At 36.3% G+C, this 17,378-nt stretch overlaps 1 protein-coding gene and 1 pseudogene across 1 annotated transcript in view; both read left to right on the plus strand.

The window, feature by feature from the left end:
- The window catches only part of MALRD1 (MAM and LDL receptor class A domain containing 1), a 642,247-nt gene that overhangs the window by 389,861 nt on the left and 235,008 nt on the right, over positions 1 to 17,378 (plus strand). Inside the window, 2 exon segments of the mRNA XM_055092251.1 lie at positions 6,424 to 6,552; positions 13,351 to 13,512. Coding sequence (XP_054948226.1) covers positions 6,424 to 6,552; positions 13,351 to 13,512 — 291 coding nt within the window.
- Positions 4,004 to 4,358, plus strand: LOC112440995 (non-histone chromosomal protein HMG-14-like; annotated as a pseudogene).

Below are 17,378 nucleotides of genomic sequence, written 5' to 3' on the forward strand. Positions count from 1 at the left end.
GAACCAAATACTGCATGTTCTCACTTAAAAGTTGGAGCTAAGCTATGGATATATGGAGTGGCATACAGAGTGGTATAAAGAACATTGGAAACTCAGAAAGAGGGAGGCTGAGAGAGTAGTTCGAGGGATGAAAAACTATCTGATGAGTGTAATGTATGTACTCTATTTGTATTATAGTTGCAGTAAAAGCCTAGACTTTATCGCTATACAATTCATCATGTAACCAAAACCATTTCCATCCCTAAACCTATGAAAATTAAAAATATTTTTAAAATAATAAAGAAGGCCGGGCACGGTGGCTCACGCCTGTAATCCCAGCACTTTGGGAGGCCGAGGCAGGCAGATCACAAGGTCAGGAGATCGAGACCATTCTGGCTAATAGGGTGAAACCCCGTCTCTACTAAAAATACAAAAAATTAGCCGGGCGTGGTGGCGGACACCTGTAGTCCCAGCTACTGGGGAGGCTGAAGCAGGAGAATGGCATGAACCAAGGAGGAGGACCTTGCAGTGAGCCCAGATCGCGCCACTGCACTCCAGCCTGGGCGACAGAGCAAGACTCCGTCTCAATTAAAAAAAAAAAAAAAATAGTAATAATAAAATAAACCAGTGTAGTTTTTTAAAAAAGCAATTAATTTTATTGATAGATATCAAAAGCCCTAAAAGACACAAATCCATTGATACATTTTTATACCCAATAGTGGCATGTTAGGAGTCTGTCTTACATAACTACTTCCAATTATGAAGAAGCTAAACATAGTTTTGTTTAAATATAAAATACTGAAACAACTCTGTGATGAATAATAATGGAATTATTAACTAAATTAGGGGTATATTCAGTTTTCATTATATTTTATAGATATTAGTGATTACTGTGAAAATCAGACAAAATATTTATGATATGATAAATATAAAAAGGTAGAGAAAATATTGTGTATATGTTATGATTACAAGTATTTAACCTAGTTACAAAAAAATTGAAAAAGAAAAATGCGACAAAATGTTAAAGACATTGTGTAACGAAGAAGAGATTTTTTTTCTACATTTTTATGTGTTTAAACTCTTACCATAATAAAATATGTTTTAAAAGCTCAGAGGTTTCCATTTACTTATCACATTAAATCAAATGTCAATCTGCATTTTCAGAACCAAAAGACGTAGTTTCTCCAGTACTTCACAGACCAACATACCTTTGTAAGTCTGATCAGTTTTTTTAACTCCTGCTCACTCATGAACATCTTTGAGTCTTTGATAGTTAAAATTCTTTGTTGTGGTCTAAGTTCCTTTCATGCCTTCAATGCATCTAGATGTTTACTTGCTTAGGACTTTTCTTAGATATGTTTCCTGACTCACTGTATTCCATGGGAAAGTTCTCTTGTACTTGGAATTTCACTAGGTCTTCCATACATATATAGCAGCCTTAGAAACCCTAATTGTTTCTTTTCAGTTGATTCCAAAGCTGAATATGTGGATTTGTCATCTAAATAACATGGTCTTCAAAAGCAGGGATTATGCCCATTTTAATATTCTTCATGTGGTTACATGAAAAACAAAGGTACTTAGAAATGCATGTCCATATGAAACTTGCCGTCTGGAATCTCAGAGCATATTGAATGTCATCAGCTTAAGAAAGTAATAAAACAACAAGTGTTTCTTCATAAATATTATCTATAGAATTATTATATCTAGTTCAGTGTAATGAACTCTGTGTACAAAACGATTTTAATCCAAATTGAAATTTATAGGATCGAGGATTTGTAAGCTCTGTTTCAAAGTAAAATGAAACTAGTTTTCAATTGATGTCACTTTCATGTTGGTGAGAGTTTGTTTAAATCTACAGTAGATTAGTCCTATATATACCTTATGTTCTTACTGGATTAAATTTTCTTTTCTTATGGCTGCATTATTTTCCATGGCCTTCATAGGATCTTTGAGTTTCTCATGCTTTAGTTAGGTCTTTACATCTCTGTTTGTCAGTCTTTTACTAGCAAAATAAATATTCTAGTTTTTTCATATGCCATAATCTGCTGGCCAGGTTATTTTCAACTTTTATTGTGAGCACCAATGTTCCATCCATTCTTTTATCATCAAATATAGAATATGTGAGATATCTTTCATTTCATATATTTGACAACCAGGTGAATAGTTTTTGCCTTTATCATTACCATTTTGGCTGAATAAAAAATATAAAATCGCTAAACACATGCAAAACAGTCTTTCATTAAAAAAATCTATCTTTTCAATTTACTGTATTCTTAAAAAAGATATGTGAGGCTGTTTGTTTTTTTTTTCTTTGGACACCTAATATTTCATAGATATTCTAGTCATTGTTCAGTTTACTGCAATTCAGAGCATCACTTTATTTCTCTTCATGGCTTTGCTATTCTATATTATCAAAGAAAATAAGCCTTATTTAGAGATGTAGCCTATTTTAGCCTTTTTTTTTTTTTTATAAAAGCCAAAGAACCAACTATTTAGAGTGACGTCAAAGCACATTTCCCCTGTGGAGTAATTATATGGCTTTACATCCTATGGCATGGAAAAATAAAATAATCTCAAATGCATAGACTTGCATATGGAAAAATGTCCACATACTGCCCTAGGGTTAACTGTAAATTCTCACTAGTGTTAATTAAAATTATGTGGCAAAGTTCCTAAACTACTTGGTAAATATGACCTTTAAGTCTTCGTCTTTTTAATGCCCATAATTGGACCATTTGCTGTTGTCTTAGATGTTCTTTCTTCAGTCTTCATATTTGTATATACCAAATTTTACTGGTAAATTGTTTTTGGATATCATACAGGTTTTAGCTATTGTATTATGGGCATAATCCAAAGACTCTGGATATGCACTTTTAGTCAAGTCTGTAGAGTTGTGTTCTTTTTATTTGTGGAAGTACTGCCTAATTGTCAGTAAATTACCTCCAACTCGGGTACATCACCTCTGAACCTATAATCACCTATGTAACAAAGGAACTGCTGAATTTTATTTAATTTGTTGAAGTTGATAAAAAAATTGTAAACCTTTAATATAAGTCACTATGAATCTGTGAAGTATTGTCATTTGACTACATATCTGATGAAATAATATTTAAATATAAGAATTGCTCTAAAAATTCTATGTCAATTCACTTTTCTAAGCCCCCTTTAGATGAAACCATTGTTTATGAAATTATGATAACCAAGATTTATAAAGAGCCAACTATATATCAGGTTCTATGTGAGGCCCAAGAGAACACGATAAAAACTTCTGGTTCTAAGGAGCTTGGAGTCTGGAGGGACAGCCAGCCATGCATAAATAGCTCTTATATGTGATGATACTCATTGTAATATAGGAATAAAAGGGTACTTAGGTGGCATGAGACAGAAGTGTTTCACCTGGGGCAAAGATGGCAGTGAGAAAGGCAAGACAAAAGTAGAGAGAGAGAAGTCATTTCATTGAATCATAAGTTTGGGCAGCGGGCACCTGGGGCTCTGGAGGGAATAGTCAGGGCAGACAGGAAGTAGCGTCTGTGAATGCATGAAAAAACGAAGAGCAAGGGACAGATTTGTGAAACCTTCAGTCATAGGATATAGAACAATTGCAGGTACTTGAGAGTCACAGAAAATGAGACTGGAAAACTAAGCTGGAACCAAGGACAAAGGATTTTTAATGTCTTTATTAGGGGGTTTGGATTTATGTACTAGGTAATGATCAGCCTCAGTCCCCACGTGTACGATGGGAAGGTGTGTGGCCATGCAAAGAAGTCAGATGTCATGAATGACCTTCCTGCAGAGTTAGGATTTTTGTTAAGAATACTTTGCATTTTCTAAGAAGTAGTTTGGGTTATTACATGGGTTATTAAGATCCCGTGAACTGAAAAAATTTAGGCGGGCAGAGGAGAAGGCGGGCTCCCGATCCGGTTCTATCCGGTTCTCCCACCATCCCCCGCCAGGGGTCTCAGCAGCTCGGAGGGTGGAGGAGCGGCAGCGCCAGGCACCGCGCACGCGCCTTTCCGGAGCCAGAATGCCCAAGAGGAAGGTCAGCTCTGCTGCAGGGGCCGCCACAGGAAGAGCCTAACAGGAGGTCAGCGCTGTTGTCAGGTAAACCTGCTCCTGCAAAAGTGCAGGCGAAGCCGAAAAAGGCAGCAGCGAAGGATACATCTTAAGACAAAAAAGCACAAACAAAAGGGAAAAGGAGAGCAAAGGGAAAACAGGCCTAAGTGGCTAACCACGAAAGTAAAGAAGAGTTAACTGCAGAAAACGGGGAAAGGAAAACTGAGGAGAGTCCAGCCTCTGATGAAGCAGGAGAGAAAGTAGCCAAGTTTGATTAATACTATGTACCATGTCTTATCAGTGGTCCCTGTCTCCCTTCTTGTACAATCCAGGGGAATATTTTTATCAACCATTTTGTAAATGCAAGTTGTTTAGTAGCAGCTCCAGAAACATTTTTAAGAAGGAGGGAATCCCATCGCATCCTATTTTTTAAGTGTAAATGCTTTTTTTTAAGAGGTGAAATCATTCGCTGGTTGTTTATTTTTTGGTACAACCAGAGAATAGTGTGGGATATTGAATTATGGGATGCTTTCACTGTCTTGGGTGTCAGCTTAACATTCCATCGATGGGGGTTAGTTTTTATATCCTATAATACAAAGCATATTAAATGGCAATATGGAGTCACAATCTTGCATCTAACGTCTTTAGCATTTTAAATTACTTCTATTCCCATGTTGTTTTGTAGTAGAATTTTTTCCTAAAGAAAACTACTCCTTGATCGTGGCTCTGCTGTCAGAATTGTGGGCACTGTGTAGCCTCTTTGGTTGTGATAGTCCTATTTTCCTAATAACTTTGTTACTGTGCTGTGAAAGGTCAAAAATTTGCATATGTAGCATACATGCTATTCAGTTGTGAATTGGTGGGATGTAGATAACAGCTTATCAACATGTGAAGATACTGGTACTTGATAGCCTCTTAAGGAAAATTTGCTTCCAAATTTTAAGCTGGAAAGTCACTGGAATCACTTTAAAAAAGAATTACAATATATAGGTTTTTAGATTTTTGGTACATGTGTTAGGAATTGTGTACATATTGAAAGGTCTGTACTGATCCTCAACCAATACAATGTCAGTTATGAAAGAAAAATATCTTTTTATCTTTTTTTCCTTTGTCCATTTAAAATGTTTGATTTTTCTATCTAAATTAGGTTGTGATGTGCCACTGAAATAGGCAATGTTGGCAACACAATGTCTGTTACAATAAAATAAATTAGACATTTAAATAATCTTAAAAACCATGTGAAGGGACATAAACCCGGTCGATTAAATCTGGAACAATGTTTTCTGCACAAGCGAGTGCAGGCATACCTCTCGTTAAAACTGATGTAAACAGTCATACCTCTGTTTAAAACTGATGTAAACAGAAGAAGCCAAGTGGGGCGGGGGGGGGGGCAGGGTTATGGGGGTGAGGGTAGAGTGGGGGTGCGGTGAAGGGAGGCTGAGGTGGGTGGGGGAAATGGCAAACCAAAACAACACTAACTGAAGTAGCAGGACTCTGCTCAGTGCAGAAAAATTGGCTTATGAATAAAAATTAGACTGTGATATCAAATTAAATTCAGATCATCACGCAAAAGACACAATACATGCTATTTAGTTTTAGAAAAAAACACACATTCATTTCCTGAAGTCTGCTGCCAATTAATTTTCTGACAATGTCTGCTGGCTTGACTATTTTTTTATACGAGGATGAGTATTAAACACTGTCCATACTTTTTCATCTACAAAAAATTTGCATAAAATAGTGTTAGTTCTCTGTACTTGTCAATGGACACTTTAATTATGTGTATAAAAAAGGAAAATTTTGCCCCATGGGAGTCAGAAAAAGCAAAATAAAATTTAGAGTATGAAACCTCCAGCAGCCAGTATGTTTATGTGAAAATTCAGCAGAAATAGACAGTTGCTTTAACCAATAAAGTTAACATCTTCTTTATGTAAAATTTTCAGTAAAGACAGGAACATATCATTAAAATTAGTGTCTTTGCTATAGACTCAGATCACCAGGAGCATTACGATTAGCACAAATGGCCAGAAAATCTCATCAGTGCATGCTGACAAGGAGCAGGATTTGGTGGCAGGCTGCACATACCCTTTACCAGGTTCCAGGTAGTTGTGGGCCACAAATTTGAGTGTCTCATCCATGAGAATCATAGGCAAGGAGATTTTCAGCACCATCAAAGTGCATAAAAGATATTTCAGAAGTAGAATCTATATAACTTGCTGAACCATTGAAGGTGGGACTGAGAAAGAGGAAGTTGGGGAAGTCCACCTTAGGCAACTGTTGAAATCCTTAACTTGCTTACTAGTGTGAAATCTATAAAATACCTAACAGGAATCTTCAAGTCTAATGAAAATATTGATGGAATACTGCTTTTGTTTTTTTGTTTTTCCCTAGTGGGAGAGATCTCTGAGGTTTGTCCGGAAATCACTGATTTTTTGTGCCGGGACAAGAAGTGCATTGCATCCCACCTTCTTTGTGACTATAAGCCAGACTGCTCTGATAGGTCTGATGAAGCTCACTGTGGTAAGTTTATCTATCTGCTGTATGGCAGCCAGTTCAGCAGAGATTTTCCTTCATAAGTAGAGTTAGATATTGGTGTTGATGATGGAGAAGAAATATTATTTTCATGCACTAGAGTAGATTTAGAATAGCCCAAATATTTCCCCAAATTTGTATACAAGTATCAAATACAAATACAAATGACAGCACTTTCATATTCTTTACCCCATACTGAGAACAGTAACAAATCTATAGAAAATCATTTTACCAAAAAATAATCCCATTCTGTAATTAGGCACACTGTGTGTAGGGTTAGAATTAAAGTTTCTAGGAACTGCGGTAGCAATCTGCCTTTCTTTATTGGTCTTCGTTTTTTTTTTTCTATTTTTTTTCCCAAAAAATTGTTGATTTTGTATATGCGGCTGAAAATGATCACTTTTAATAAATACAAGTTTAGTAATTATTTTTATCAATTACATTGCACTGGAGAAAAAGGACTGGGTGGGCTCCATTGTATTTTTATTCAAGCTTTAATTCAAGCAATGTTTAAAAACATATATAAAAGTATATAATTTTAAAATATGAGCAGATATTTAAATTCAAAGCATCTTTTTTCCATATATTGTACTGGAAAAAAAGGATATTTTTTCCATTTATCTTATCTTTCCTAGAGAATATTGATATCATACCAGCTACCTGTTGCAGTTACCATTTGCTGCCTAACAAGCTACCCCAGAAGTTAGTGGTCTAGGCCACTGTTACATTTTGCTCACAGTTTTTTGGATCAGTAATTCAGGAAGGGCTCTTCTGGGCAGTTTGTCTCTGATGGCCTGAGTCGAACTGATAGGGTGGAACTAGATAATCACATCCAAGATGACTTCTTCTGTTGATACTCTTTGGTCTCTCTGTCTTACTAGAGATGGTGTCTCATCCTCCAGAGTACTCCATGTGGCTTGGGCTTTACATAACATGGTAGCCACAGGGTGGTAAGCCATTGTACACAGGGCTGGCTTCTACTAGAAAGTGTCCCCCGATCCTCAGGAAAAATAGCAACAGTTACTTTGATTTAGCCTCAGATGTTGCATAATACCATACCTGATTCTTGCTAATGGCCAAGCAAATAACAAAGTCTAGACTAGGCTTTCAATGGGAAAATACATCAAATGTAGAGAAGGTTGTAGGGTGACCTTTTTGGAGACAAACTACCACACAAGCATATTTACATTTTTATTGTATAGCTCAATTTAATTTTTTATTTCTTAGGATCTTATACTGATGCTTCCAATGGGCTCATTTTCTATTTAAAATTTTTAATAGATTTTTAAACTTTAAAAAGCTGTGGTAAAAAATACATAATAAAAAATTTACCATTTTAACCATTTAAAATGTATAATTTAATGGCATTAAGTACGTTTGTATTGTTGTGCAACCACTGCCACCATCCACCTCTATAACTATTTTCATCCAAGAAAAACAAAACCGTACTAATTAAAGAATAACACCCTTCCCCTAGACCATGGTAACTACCCTTCTCCTCTCCATCTCTATAAAAGATCTTTCATTTCTATTCTAGGTACCTCATATCAGTGGAGTCATATAGTATTTTTCTTTTCTGTGACTGGCTTATGTCACTTACCCTAATGTCTTCAAGGTTCATTTCGTATTTTAATTTTAAATGAAAGTATTTTTAAAAAGTCAAAACAATCAACACATCTTAAGACTTTATTACTAATACCATAGTATTATAGTATTAATTGTATAAAATACCATGTATTTCTTTCATAGTATGTACATTCTCAAATAAAACTTATAGTTCACTGAGTAACACTTTCTAGTGTTATTTCTAGCTTCTTTTAAATTCACCGGCCAGGCGCAGTGGCTCACACCTGTAGTCCCAGCACTTTGGGAGGCCGATGCGGGTGGATCACAAGGTCAGGAGTTCAAGACCAGCCTGGCCAACATGGTGAAACCCCGTCTCTACCAAAAAAAAAAAAAAAAAAAATTAGCCGGGCCTGGTGGTGGACGCCTGTAATCCCAGCCACTTGGGAGGCTGAGGCAGAGAATTGCTTGAACCTGGAAGGCGGAGGTTGCAGTGAGCTGAGATTGTACCACTGCACTCCAGCCTGGGCTACAGAGTAAGACTCGTCTCAAAAAAAAAAAAGACAAAAAAAACCCGACAAAAGTGTATTTTTAAAAATACTGAGTGTAAGGAATTAATTTCAATGGAAGACTCTAAAACGTGTGAAATCACCATTTTCCCCACAAGATGTACTAAGTAGGGCATTTAATAGTCACCCACGACACAGTAAAAACTTGGACAAATTCAAGCCTGTAAACTGCAGCCAGCACTCAGGTGGAAGAGTAGCCCACACATTCAGGGCATTAAGAGGGAGCACAGCTGCAACTGTGAGGAAATATAGAGGAGCCACATGATTAAGAGCCTACCTACTGACTACTGCACTTAGCGCCACATGCTGGCTGGATTACACCCCAAATCTTCAACACCAAAGTACTTTGCTAGTATACCCTCCATCAAACCAAAGGCAAGAAGTCAGCTACAAATGAAGACCCTGAGCAAAGCCTCAGCCCTCTGGAAACATGCAGAAAAGAATTCTAATGACTGTACTCAATCTACACTGAAGTTAAAGGAACATTTGCACACAGAAATAAGAAAGAACCAGTGAAAGAACTCTGGCAACTCAAATGGCCAGAGTGTCTTCTGTTCTCCAAAGGACTGTGCTAGTTCTCCAGCAAGGGTTCTTAATCAGGTGAGATGGCTGAAATGGCACACATAGAATTCAGAATATGGGTAGGAACAAATACTATTGAGATTCAGGAGGACATTGAAACCCAATCCAAAGAAGCTAAGAATAACAATTATGCAGGAGCTGACGGATGAAATATCCAGTATAAAAAAATAACCTAACTCACCTAATGGAGCTGAAAAACACACTACAAGAATTTTACAATGTAATAACAAGTATTAGCACCAGAATAGAACAAGTTAAGGAAAGAATCACAGAGCTTGAAGACTGGATTACTGAAAAAACATGGACAAAAATAAAGAAAAAAGAATAAAAAGGAATGAAAAAATTCTCTGAGAAATGTGGGATTATGTTAAGAGGCCAAATCTATGAATCACTGGTATCCTTGAAAGAGACAGGGAGAAAGCAAGCAACTTGAAAAATTGCTTTCAGCATATTGTTAATAAAAACTTTTCCAACCTCACTAAAGAGGCCAACATTCAAATTCAGGAAATGAAGAGAACCCCTGCAAGATATTAGACATGAAGATTATCCACAAGACACATAATCATCACTTTTTTTTTTTTTTTGTAAGACAGAGTCTTGCTTTGTCACCCAGGTTGGAGTGCAGTGGCATAATCTCAGCTCACTGCAACCTCCGTCTCCCAGGTTCAAGCAATTCTCCCGCCTCAGCCTCATTAGCAGCTGGGATTACAAGTGTCTACCACCACACCCAGCTAATTTTTCTATTTTTAGTAGAGATGGGGTGTTGCCATGTTGGCCAGGCTGGTTTCAAACTCCTGATCTCAAGTGATCTGCCTGCCTCGGCCTCCCAAAGTGGCGGGATTACAGGTATGAGCCACCACATTTGGCCATAATAATCACATTTCCCAAGGTCAAAATGAAAGAAAAAAGGTTAAAGGTAGCTAAAAAGAAAGGACAGGTCACCTACAAAGGGAACCTCATCAGACTAATAGTGAATCTTTCAGCAGTGAATCTTTTACCTTCCAAGCCAGAAAAATTGGGGGCCTATATTCAACATTCTAAAAAAAGAAAAAGAAAACCTACAACCAAGAATTTCACATACAGGCAAACTAAACTTCATAAATGAAGGAGAAATAACATCCTTTTCAGACAAGCAAATGCTAAGATAATTCATTATCAGCAAACCTGCCTTAAAAGAGCTTCTGAAGACCATCACCAGCCACTACAAAAACACACGTAAGTACACAGACTAGTGACACTGTAAGCAACCAGACAAACAAATCTGCATAACAACCAGCTAATGACATGATGACAGGATTAAATCCATGCATTATCATGTTAACCTTGAATGTAAATAGGCAAAATGCCCCAATTAAAAGGCACAGAGTGGCAAGCTAAATGAAGAAGCAAGACCAAGTGGTTGGCTGTCTTCAAGAGACCCATCTCACACTCAATGACACCCATAGGCTCAAAATAAAGAGAAGGAGAAAAACCTACCAAGCAAATGGAAATCAGTAAAAAGCAGAGATTGCAAACCTCATTTCAGACAAAATAGACTTTAAACCAATAAAGATCAAGAAAGACAATGACTGTAGATATGGTAAAGGATTCAATTCAACAAGAAGACCTAACTATCCTAAATATATAGGCACCCAACACAGGAGTACCCATATTCATAAAGCCAGTTTCTAGAGACCTATGAAGAGACTTAGACTCCCAAACAATAATAGTGGAAGACTTCAACACCCCACTGACAGTATTAGACAGATAATTGAGGCAGAAAATTAACAAAGATATTCAGGACCTGAACTCAACACTTCACCAATGGACCTAATAGACATCTACAGAATACCCTACCCCCAAACCACAGAATATACATTCTTATTGCCAGATGGCACATGCTTTAAAATTGACCACATAGTTGTACATAAAACAATCCTCAGCAAATTCCAAAAAAAACGAAATTATACCAACCATCACAGCACAATAAAAATAGAAATCTATACCAAGAAGATCTCTCAAAACAACACATTTACACAGAAATTAAACAGCCTGCTTCTGAATGACTTTTGGGTAAATAATGACACTAAGGTAGAAATCAAGATGTTTTTTGAAACTAATGAGAACAGGCATACAACATATCAGAATCTCTGGGACACAGCTAAGACACTGTTAAGAGGGAAATTTATAGCACCAAATGCCCACATCAAAAAGTTGGAAAGATCTCAAGTTAACAACCTCAAATAATCTCAAATTAACCATCGCAGTTATTGCTTGGTGGGAAATCTGCATAAAAGTGTGAAAGGCCATGGAAAGGGATGACTAAGGCCAATACAGAGTGAGAAATATAAGCAAGCAAATATATGTGAATATTTTTAAATTAATAGGGGCAGCCTGGCTGTGTGGCTGCAAATTAGAAGAAAGGAATTAGAAGAGAATGTGAAATTGAAGGACATGGAAAAATGTGTAACTTTGCAGAAAATGAAGCTGTGGAAAGTCAATAGCAGTGTTTTCCTAAGGAGTTGAGATCATAAACAGAGATTAGCCTTAGGAAAGAGAAAAGTGGCATATTTTGAGAATGAGAGAATGAAATGTAAGAGAATTTATCCTGATTGGATAAATATCTTTAGCATCAAAAATGAAGTCATATATTAAGCAAGTCGGGACAGGAGGTACAAGGATGATCACAGAGAATAGAAAAGGATGCGGAATAAATGTTGTAGGGCTGTATATCAGGGAGTCACTTACATAGAAAACTAGTAAAGAATGTGCAGGTGACATCATTCCAAAGAACACATGATGACTGTCTTTTATGTCCATTGCAAGATTCTGAATTTTTACAGATGTGTTGGCTAAACACCAGCAGAATGGAATGTCTCATTTTTTATCCATATCACATAATAAAAACCTATTCTATGTTATATAACACTGGCATGACAAACACAAAAAAGGCACACAGAGCCCATAAATAAGCATACAAGAAGCAATAGGTTATATATAGTCATATAGAATGAACGAAAGGAATGTACATGAATACAAGTGGTTGTAATTTGTAGGGATAAGATACAATAATGCTTGAGAAGTAAAATGCTAATATTTTATTTAAATAATCTCAGGGATCCAGAAAGTTTTGTGTGGAAATATTAAAGCTTTGCTTGCTATATATTTAGTATCTATTTTTACAGCAAGGCTTTTTTCTGATTACATTTCTATATGCTAACATTGGTTGTATGTTAAGGAAAAGTTGTGAACGAGAAGGAATTTTAAAAATAACACAAACTTTCTTTCTAAAAAGAAAGGAAAAGTCAATGACAATCTCAATTGATTCATACCGATTAAATCACCCAGTCATTCATTCTGTCTGTACAATGCAGTCTGGTTTTACAGTGAGTGCTCAAAAGTAATAACTGACGTACAAAAAAAAGAAAAATGAAAGCCTAGATCAGGGTATCATGATGGCACTTTTCACAGGTGACTAGAAATAGATACAGTTATTATCTATTAATTTTTCTCATTGTGAATTTAATTTTTAATGAGTTATCAATCAACACTTTTAGAAGAGAATTTCTTTCTTTAATTTAGTAACTAGCTCTGATATTTGATGCTGCAGTGATTGGTATGGTGTCCAAGATAATTTGTGTCCTATACAGTTTACTACTTCTCCCAAAGTGCCTTTTCTTTAGTAAATGACTTTGCGTCGCTAATAGGCTATGCTATTCAAACATCAGAATAAGGGACGGAAGTGAATTAAACATCCAGACAACTGAAGCTGTTTATTTATTTGACCTGAATAATCTTGTATTAGCATAATGTTATGTTTATTTTTCATGTGTAGACACAGTTTTAACTATCATCTATAAATATTATTCGTCAATGCATATAACTCCTTAATGAATAAGTGACAACATTCATACACTGCTTCTAGATCCTTCAATTAAAATATTAACAATGAGTACAAATGTCTCGATGCTGTAAATGTATTTATAAAGAATTAGAATATGCAGATACTAATTTTAAATGATCCCAAATATAGGGTAGTAGCAAATGTGATAGACATTTCCAGAAACTTCCATTAATGTTTTTGCTTCCCCAGCACAGTATACAAGCACAACAGGAAGCTGCAATTTTGAAACAAGTTCAGGAAACTGGACCACAGCCTGCAGTCTTACTCAAGACTCTGAGGATGACTTGGACTGGGCCATTGGCAGCAGAATTCCTGCCAAAGCATTAATTCCAGACTCTGATCACACGCCAGGTAAATCTAGTAGCCATCCCCAGACCAAGAAACCCACTCATCTTAAAGTTTGCTTTAACAATTTGTGTGAATTTCAGTGTGCATTTCTTATGTGTATGTGGGGACAGAGCTCAGCAGGTTTTATGGAAAGAGGGCTAGTCCCTTCTATTGCAAACTCTGAATTACTAAATAGACCCAGAGCTGACACTGCTACAACAAAGCAGCTCACGACTCATATTTTAAGAGACTCAGATTTTACTCACTCTACCCTAAGGGTGCCATTAAATTCCCTAATTGGAGGAGTGTAGGTGGGTGGCATTCAGATTAATGATTGCAATATGCAAAGATATACAACTGGCAATGCTAAAAGTTATCCTGTTGTGACAATGGCCAGTCACAACAATGAAATGGCTGACCACCAATTTCCTTCCCATCATTTTGAAGTACAGGAGCCAAAGTGTAAAATGGTAAGTGGCGATGGAATGAGTGAGTATCAGCATAATCTTCACAAGTGTTGCTTTCTGCCCTGTGATTTCAGATTATGCAATCTTTAATGGCTTTACAGTTAATAGACTCAAAGTAGGAGTAAGCTTGTAATCTTATTTACTCTTACAAAAAAGTCCTACTGACTCAGAATTTATCTTAGAAATCTAGCTTTTATTAGGGATAAAAAAAATCTAAGATATTTGTGATGCTAATTTTATGTGTCAAATTGGAGGTGTTTTGGATGAGATCAACATTTAAATTGATGAACTTTGAGTAAAGTGGATTGCCCTTCATAATGTGGCCTCCTCCAATCAACTGAAGGCCTGAATAGAAAAACAAAAACAAAAACAAAACAAAAACACCAGCCTATGCAGCAAGAAGGATCCCCAAGAGAATGTCTTCAGATTTCATCTGCACCATGGGCTTTTATGGTTCTCCAGCCTGACAGTCCGCCCTGCAGATATTGGACTTGGCAGCCTTCATAATGTCATGAGCCAATTCCTTATAATAAATCTCCTTCTATATATATACACATCCTATTGATTCTGTTTCTCAGGAGAACCCTAACCAATACAATATTCTTCAAAACAGTTGAAGCATATGCACAGTAAAAAAGAACGAGATTACATGGAATTTAAGTAACTTTCAAAAGATTGTCCTAGCCATTATATGACTAGTGAAAAGAGCACATTAATTTTATTATTTATACATTCCAGGCAGATTGAATGTATCATGCTATTCAATTACAGTATGGACATTCATTCTTGTTTTAAAGATTTTTCCCTAATTCGTTCTATATGGTGAATCACATGTATTGATTTGCGTATGTCGAACCAACCTTGCATCTTAGGAATGAACCCTACTGGATTGTGGTGAATTAACTCTTTGATATGATGGTGGATTTGGTTTTCAAGTATTTTGTTGAGGATTTTTGTGTCTGTGTTTATCAGGGATATTGGCCTGTAGTTTACTTTTTTCACTGTGGCTTTGCCAGATTTTAGTATCAGGGTAATGCTGGCTTCATAGAATGAGTTAGGGAGGAGTCCCTCCTCCTTGAATTTTTGGAACTGTCACCAGCTCTTCTTTTTATGTCTGGTAGAATTTTATGTCTGGTAGAATTAATCTTTAAATTGAATATTCTAACTCCTTTTGACTTGCCATGTTGTAGCTCCCTTTCGCAAGTTTTTGTTTCCCTTAAAAACATGAAGTTAGTGTATACTATAAGATGAACAGGACAGAGAACCAAGAAACTAAGGTCAGTAATTAGAAGGATTTAGTGTATAACAAAGGTAGATATTTAAAATAGTGGGCAAAAGATGGACGATACAGTATGGTGCTGGCATATCTGGTTATCCACCTGGAAGGACTTAAAATTAAATCCAAGTTTTATATCATATACAGCAATACAATCTAGATAAAGACTTAAATGTAACAAATAAAAACAAGAAAATCTTTGCAAGAAAACAGAGAGTAAACTGTGTGTAATTTAGAGCAGAATATTTTAAAATCTCCTAAACCCAATTTACAAAGCATTTTGGCCTCTTTGACATAGAAGTCAACTTTTAAAACCTGAAGTCAGCTTCTAAACCCAATTTAGAAAGCATTTTGGCCTCAAGGACATAGAAGGGCCAACACATAATGACTTATATGAGGATATTTATGTCAGCATTGCTTTTAGCAGAAATAATGGGAAATAAATGAATGCCTATTATGTGATCATTTATATGTTCCTTCCTTCATTCACTTAACTATTTCTCAAATGCCAGGCACTTGGCCAGGTCCTGTGGATGCATCAGTGAATAAAACAGGCATAAATCCCTGTCACGGTAGAGCTTACATTACAGAAGGAGGGAAAAGATAATGGGTAAACATAATAAATAAATAAATTAGATGGCTTATTAGAAGTTAAGGGGACAAAAAGAAAGGAATGGAGTACATAGGAGTGTGAAATAGGTATGTGCCAGTAGATAGGTATGTGCCTTGGAGTTGGGAGGATGGCCTGTAAATAGGCTGGTCAAATTAGACCCTGCACAGAAATGCCATTCAATAATGGACCTGAAGGAGCTGTGAGGAAGTGACCTGTGGTTACCTAAGGAAAGAATGTTCCAGAGCTAGATCAGCCTGTGTTTGGAAGGTGTCTCAACCTGGTTGCTAATACATTTGGGGCAGTCTAATTAATTAGGGGTTTGACCTGTGCATTTGTAAGATGTTTAGCAGCACTTGAGGCCTCTGCCAACTAGATGTCGGAAGCACTCCTCTTTCTAATTATAATAAAGCCAAAATATCTTTAGAAATTGCCCCTGTTGAGAACCCAGAGAAACAGTCTGGAAGCCAAGGTAACTTGTAAAATCCACAATGTGCAATATTGTGCAGTCATTAAAAAGAGTTTAGTCATGTATAGTTGATTTGAAAGGATTTCCAAATGACAGTGTTGAAGGAGTAAAGCAATATGCAAAATGTTAAGATGGTGTGATCTAGTTTTTCTAAAGCAGACAACAACTAGTACCCCCTTATTGTGCATATGTATAAATCTGTACATAGATATTTCTATGAATGACTGTGAGCATGGAGGATAGGATAAAAGGATACATACTTGTTTATTGACATAGATTACTTGAATGGGTGACAGGGTTAAAGTAGAGGAGGAAATAAACTCAGTAGAAAAAGAAACAAGGCTGGGCAGGGTGGCTCATGCCTGTAATCCCAGCCCTTTGGGAGGCTGTGGCAGGAGGATTGCTTAAATCCAGCAGTTCGAGACCAGCCTGGGCAACATAGTGAAACCCCATCTCTACAAAAAATAAAAAATTAGCCAGGTGTGGTAGAGTGCCTGTTGTCTCCACTACTCGGGAGGCTGAGGCAGGAGAATGGCTTGAGCCCATGAGATTGAGGCTGCAGTGTCGTGTTTACTCCATTGCACTCCAGCAAGATTCTGTCTCAAAAAAAAGAAAAAAAAAGAAAAGAAAAGAAAAGAAGAAGCAAGTAACAGGAACTGTACCTGAAAAGAAAATCCAGTATACATGGTGGTAGCACATTTGTGTGTTTGTGAAAAACGTGGTGAATATATTAAGGTTCCCCACTTGAAAGGTCTGAACTGTTCTTGTCCTTTTAATATTTACTTTTTCTTCAATATTTCTATTTATCAATTTTACATTACTAAATAATAAACTTTTCTAAAATTTTTAAAATATAAACAAGCAGAAAAAACTTTTCTAGTAACCTCAGAGTAATGATAAAGCCATCGATAAGCCTTATGTATGTTCATACTCCCATTCTTTCTTAATATATGCATTTTCAAAGAGAAATAGGTTTCTATTTGATTTTGTAATTCTAAAAATGTAGTGTAAATAAGTTTATATGTAGTGAAGTATCTTGCACAGCATAGTTTTATAGTATTTTACTTT

This window comes from Pan paniscus, chromosome 8 (assembly GCF_029289425.2).
Source record: "Pan paniscus chromosome 8, NHGRI_mPanPan1-v2.0_pri, whole genome shotgun sequence".
In the NCBI taxonomy this organism is placed as follows: Eukaryota; Metazoa; Chordata; class Mammalia; order Primates; family Hominidae; genus Pan; species Pan paniscus.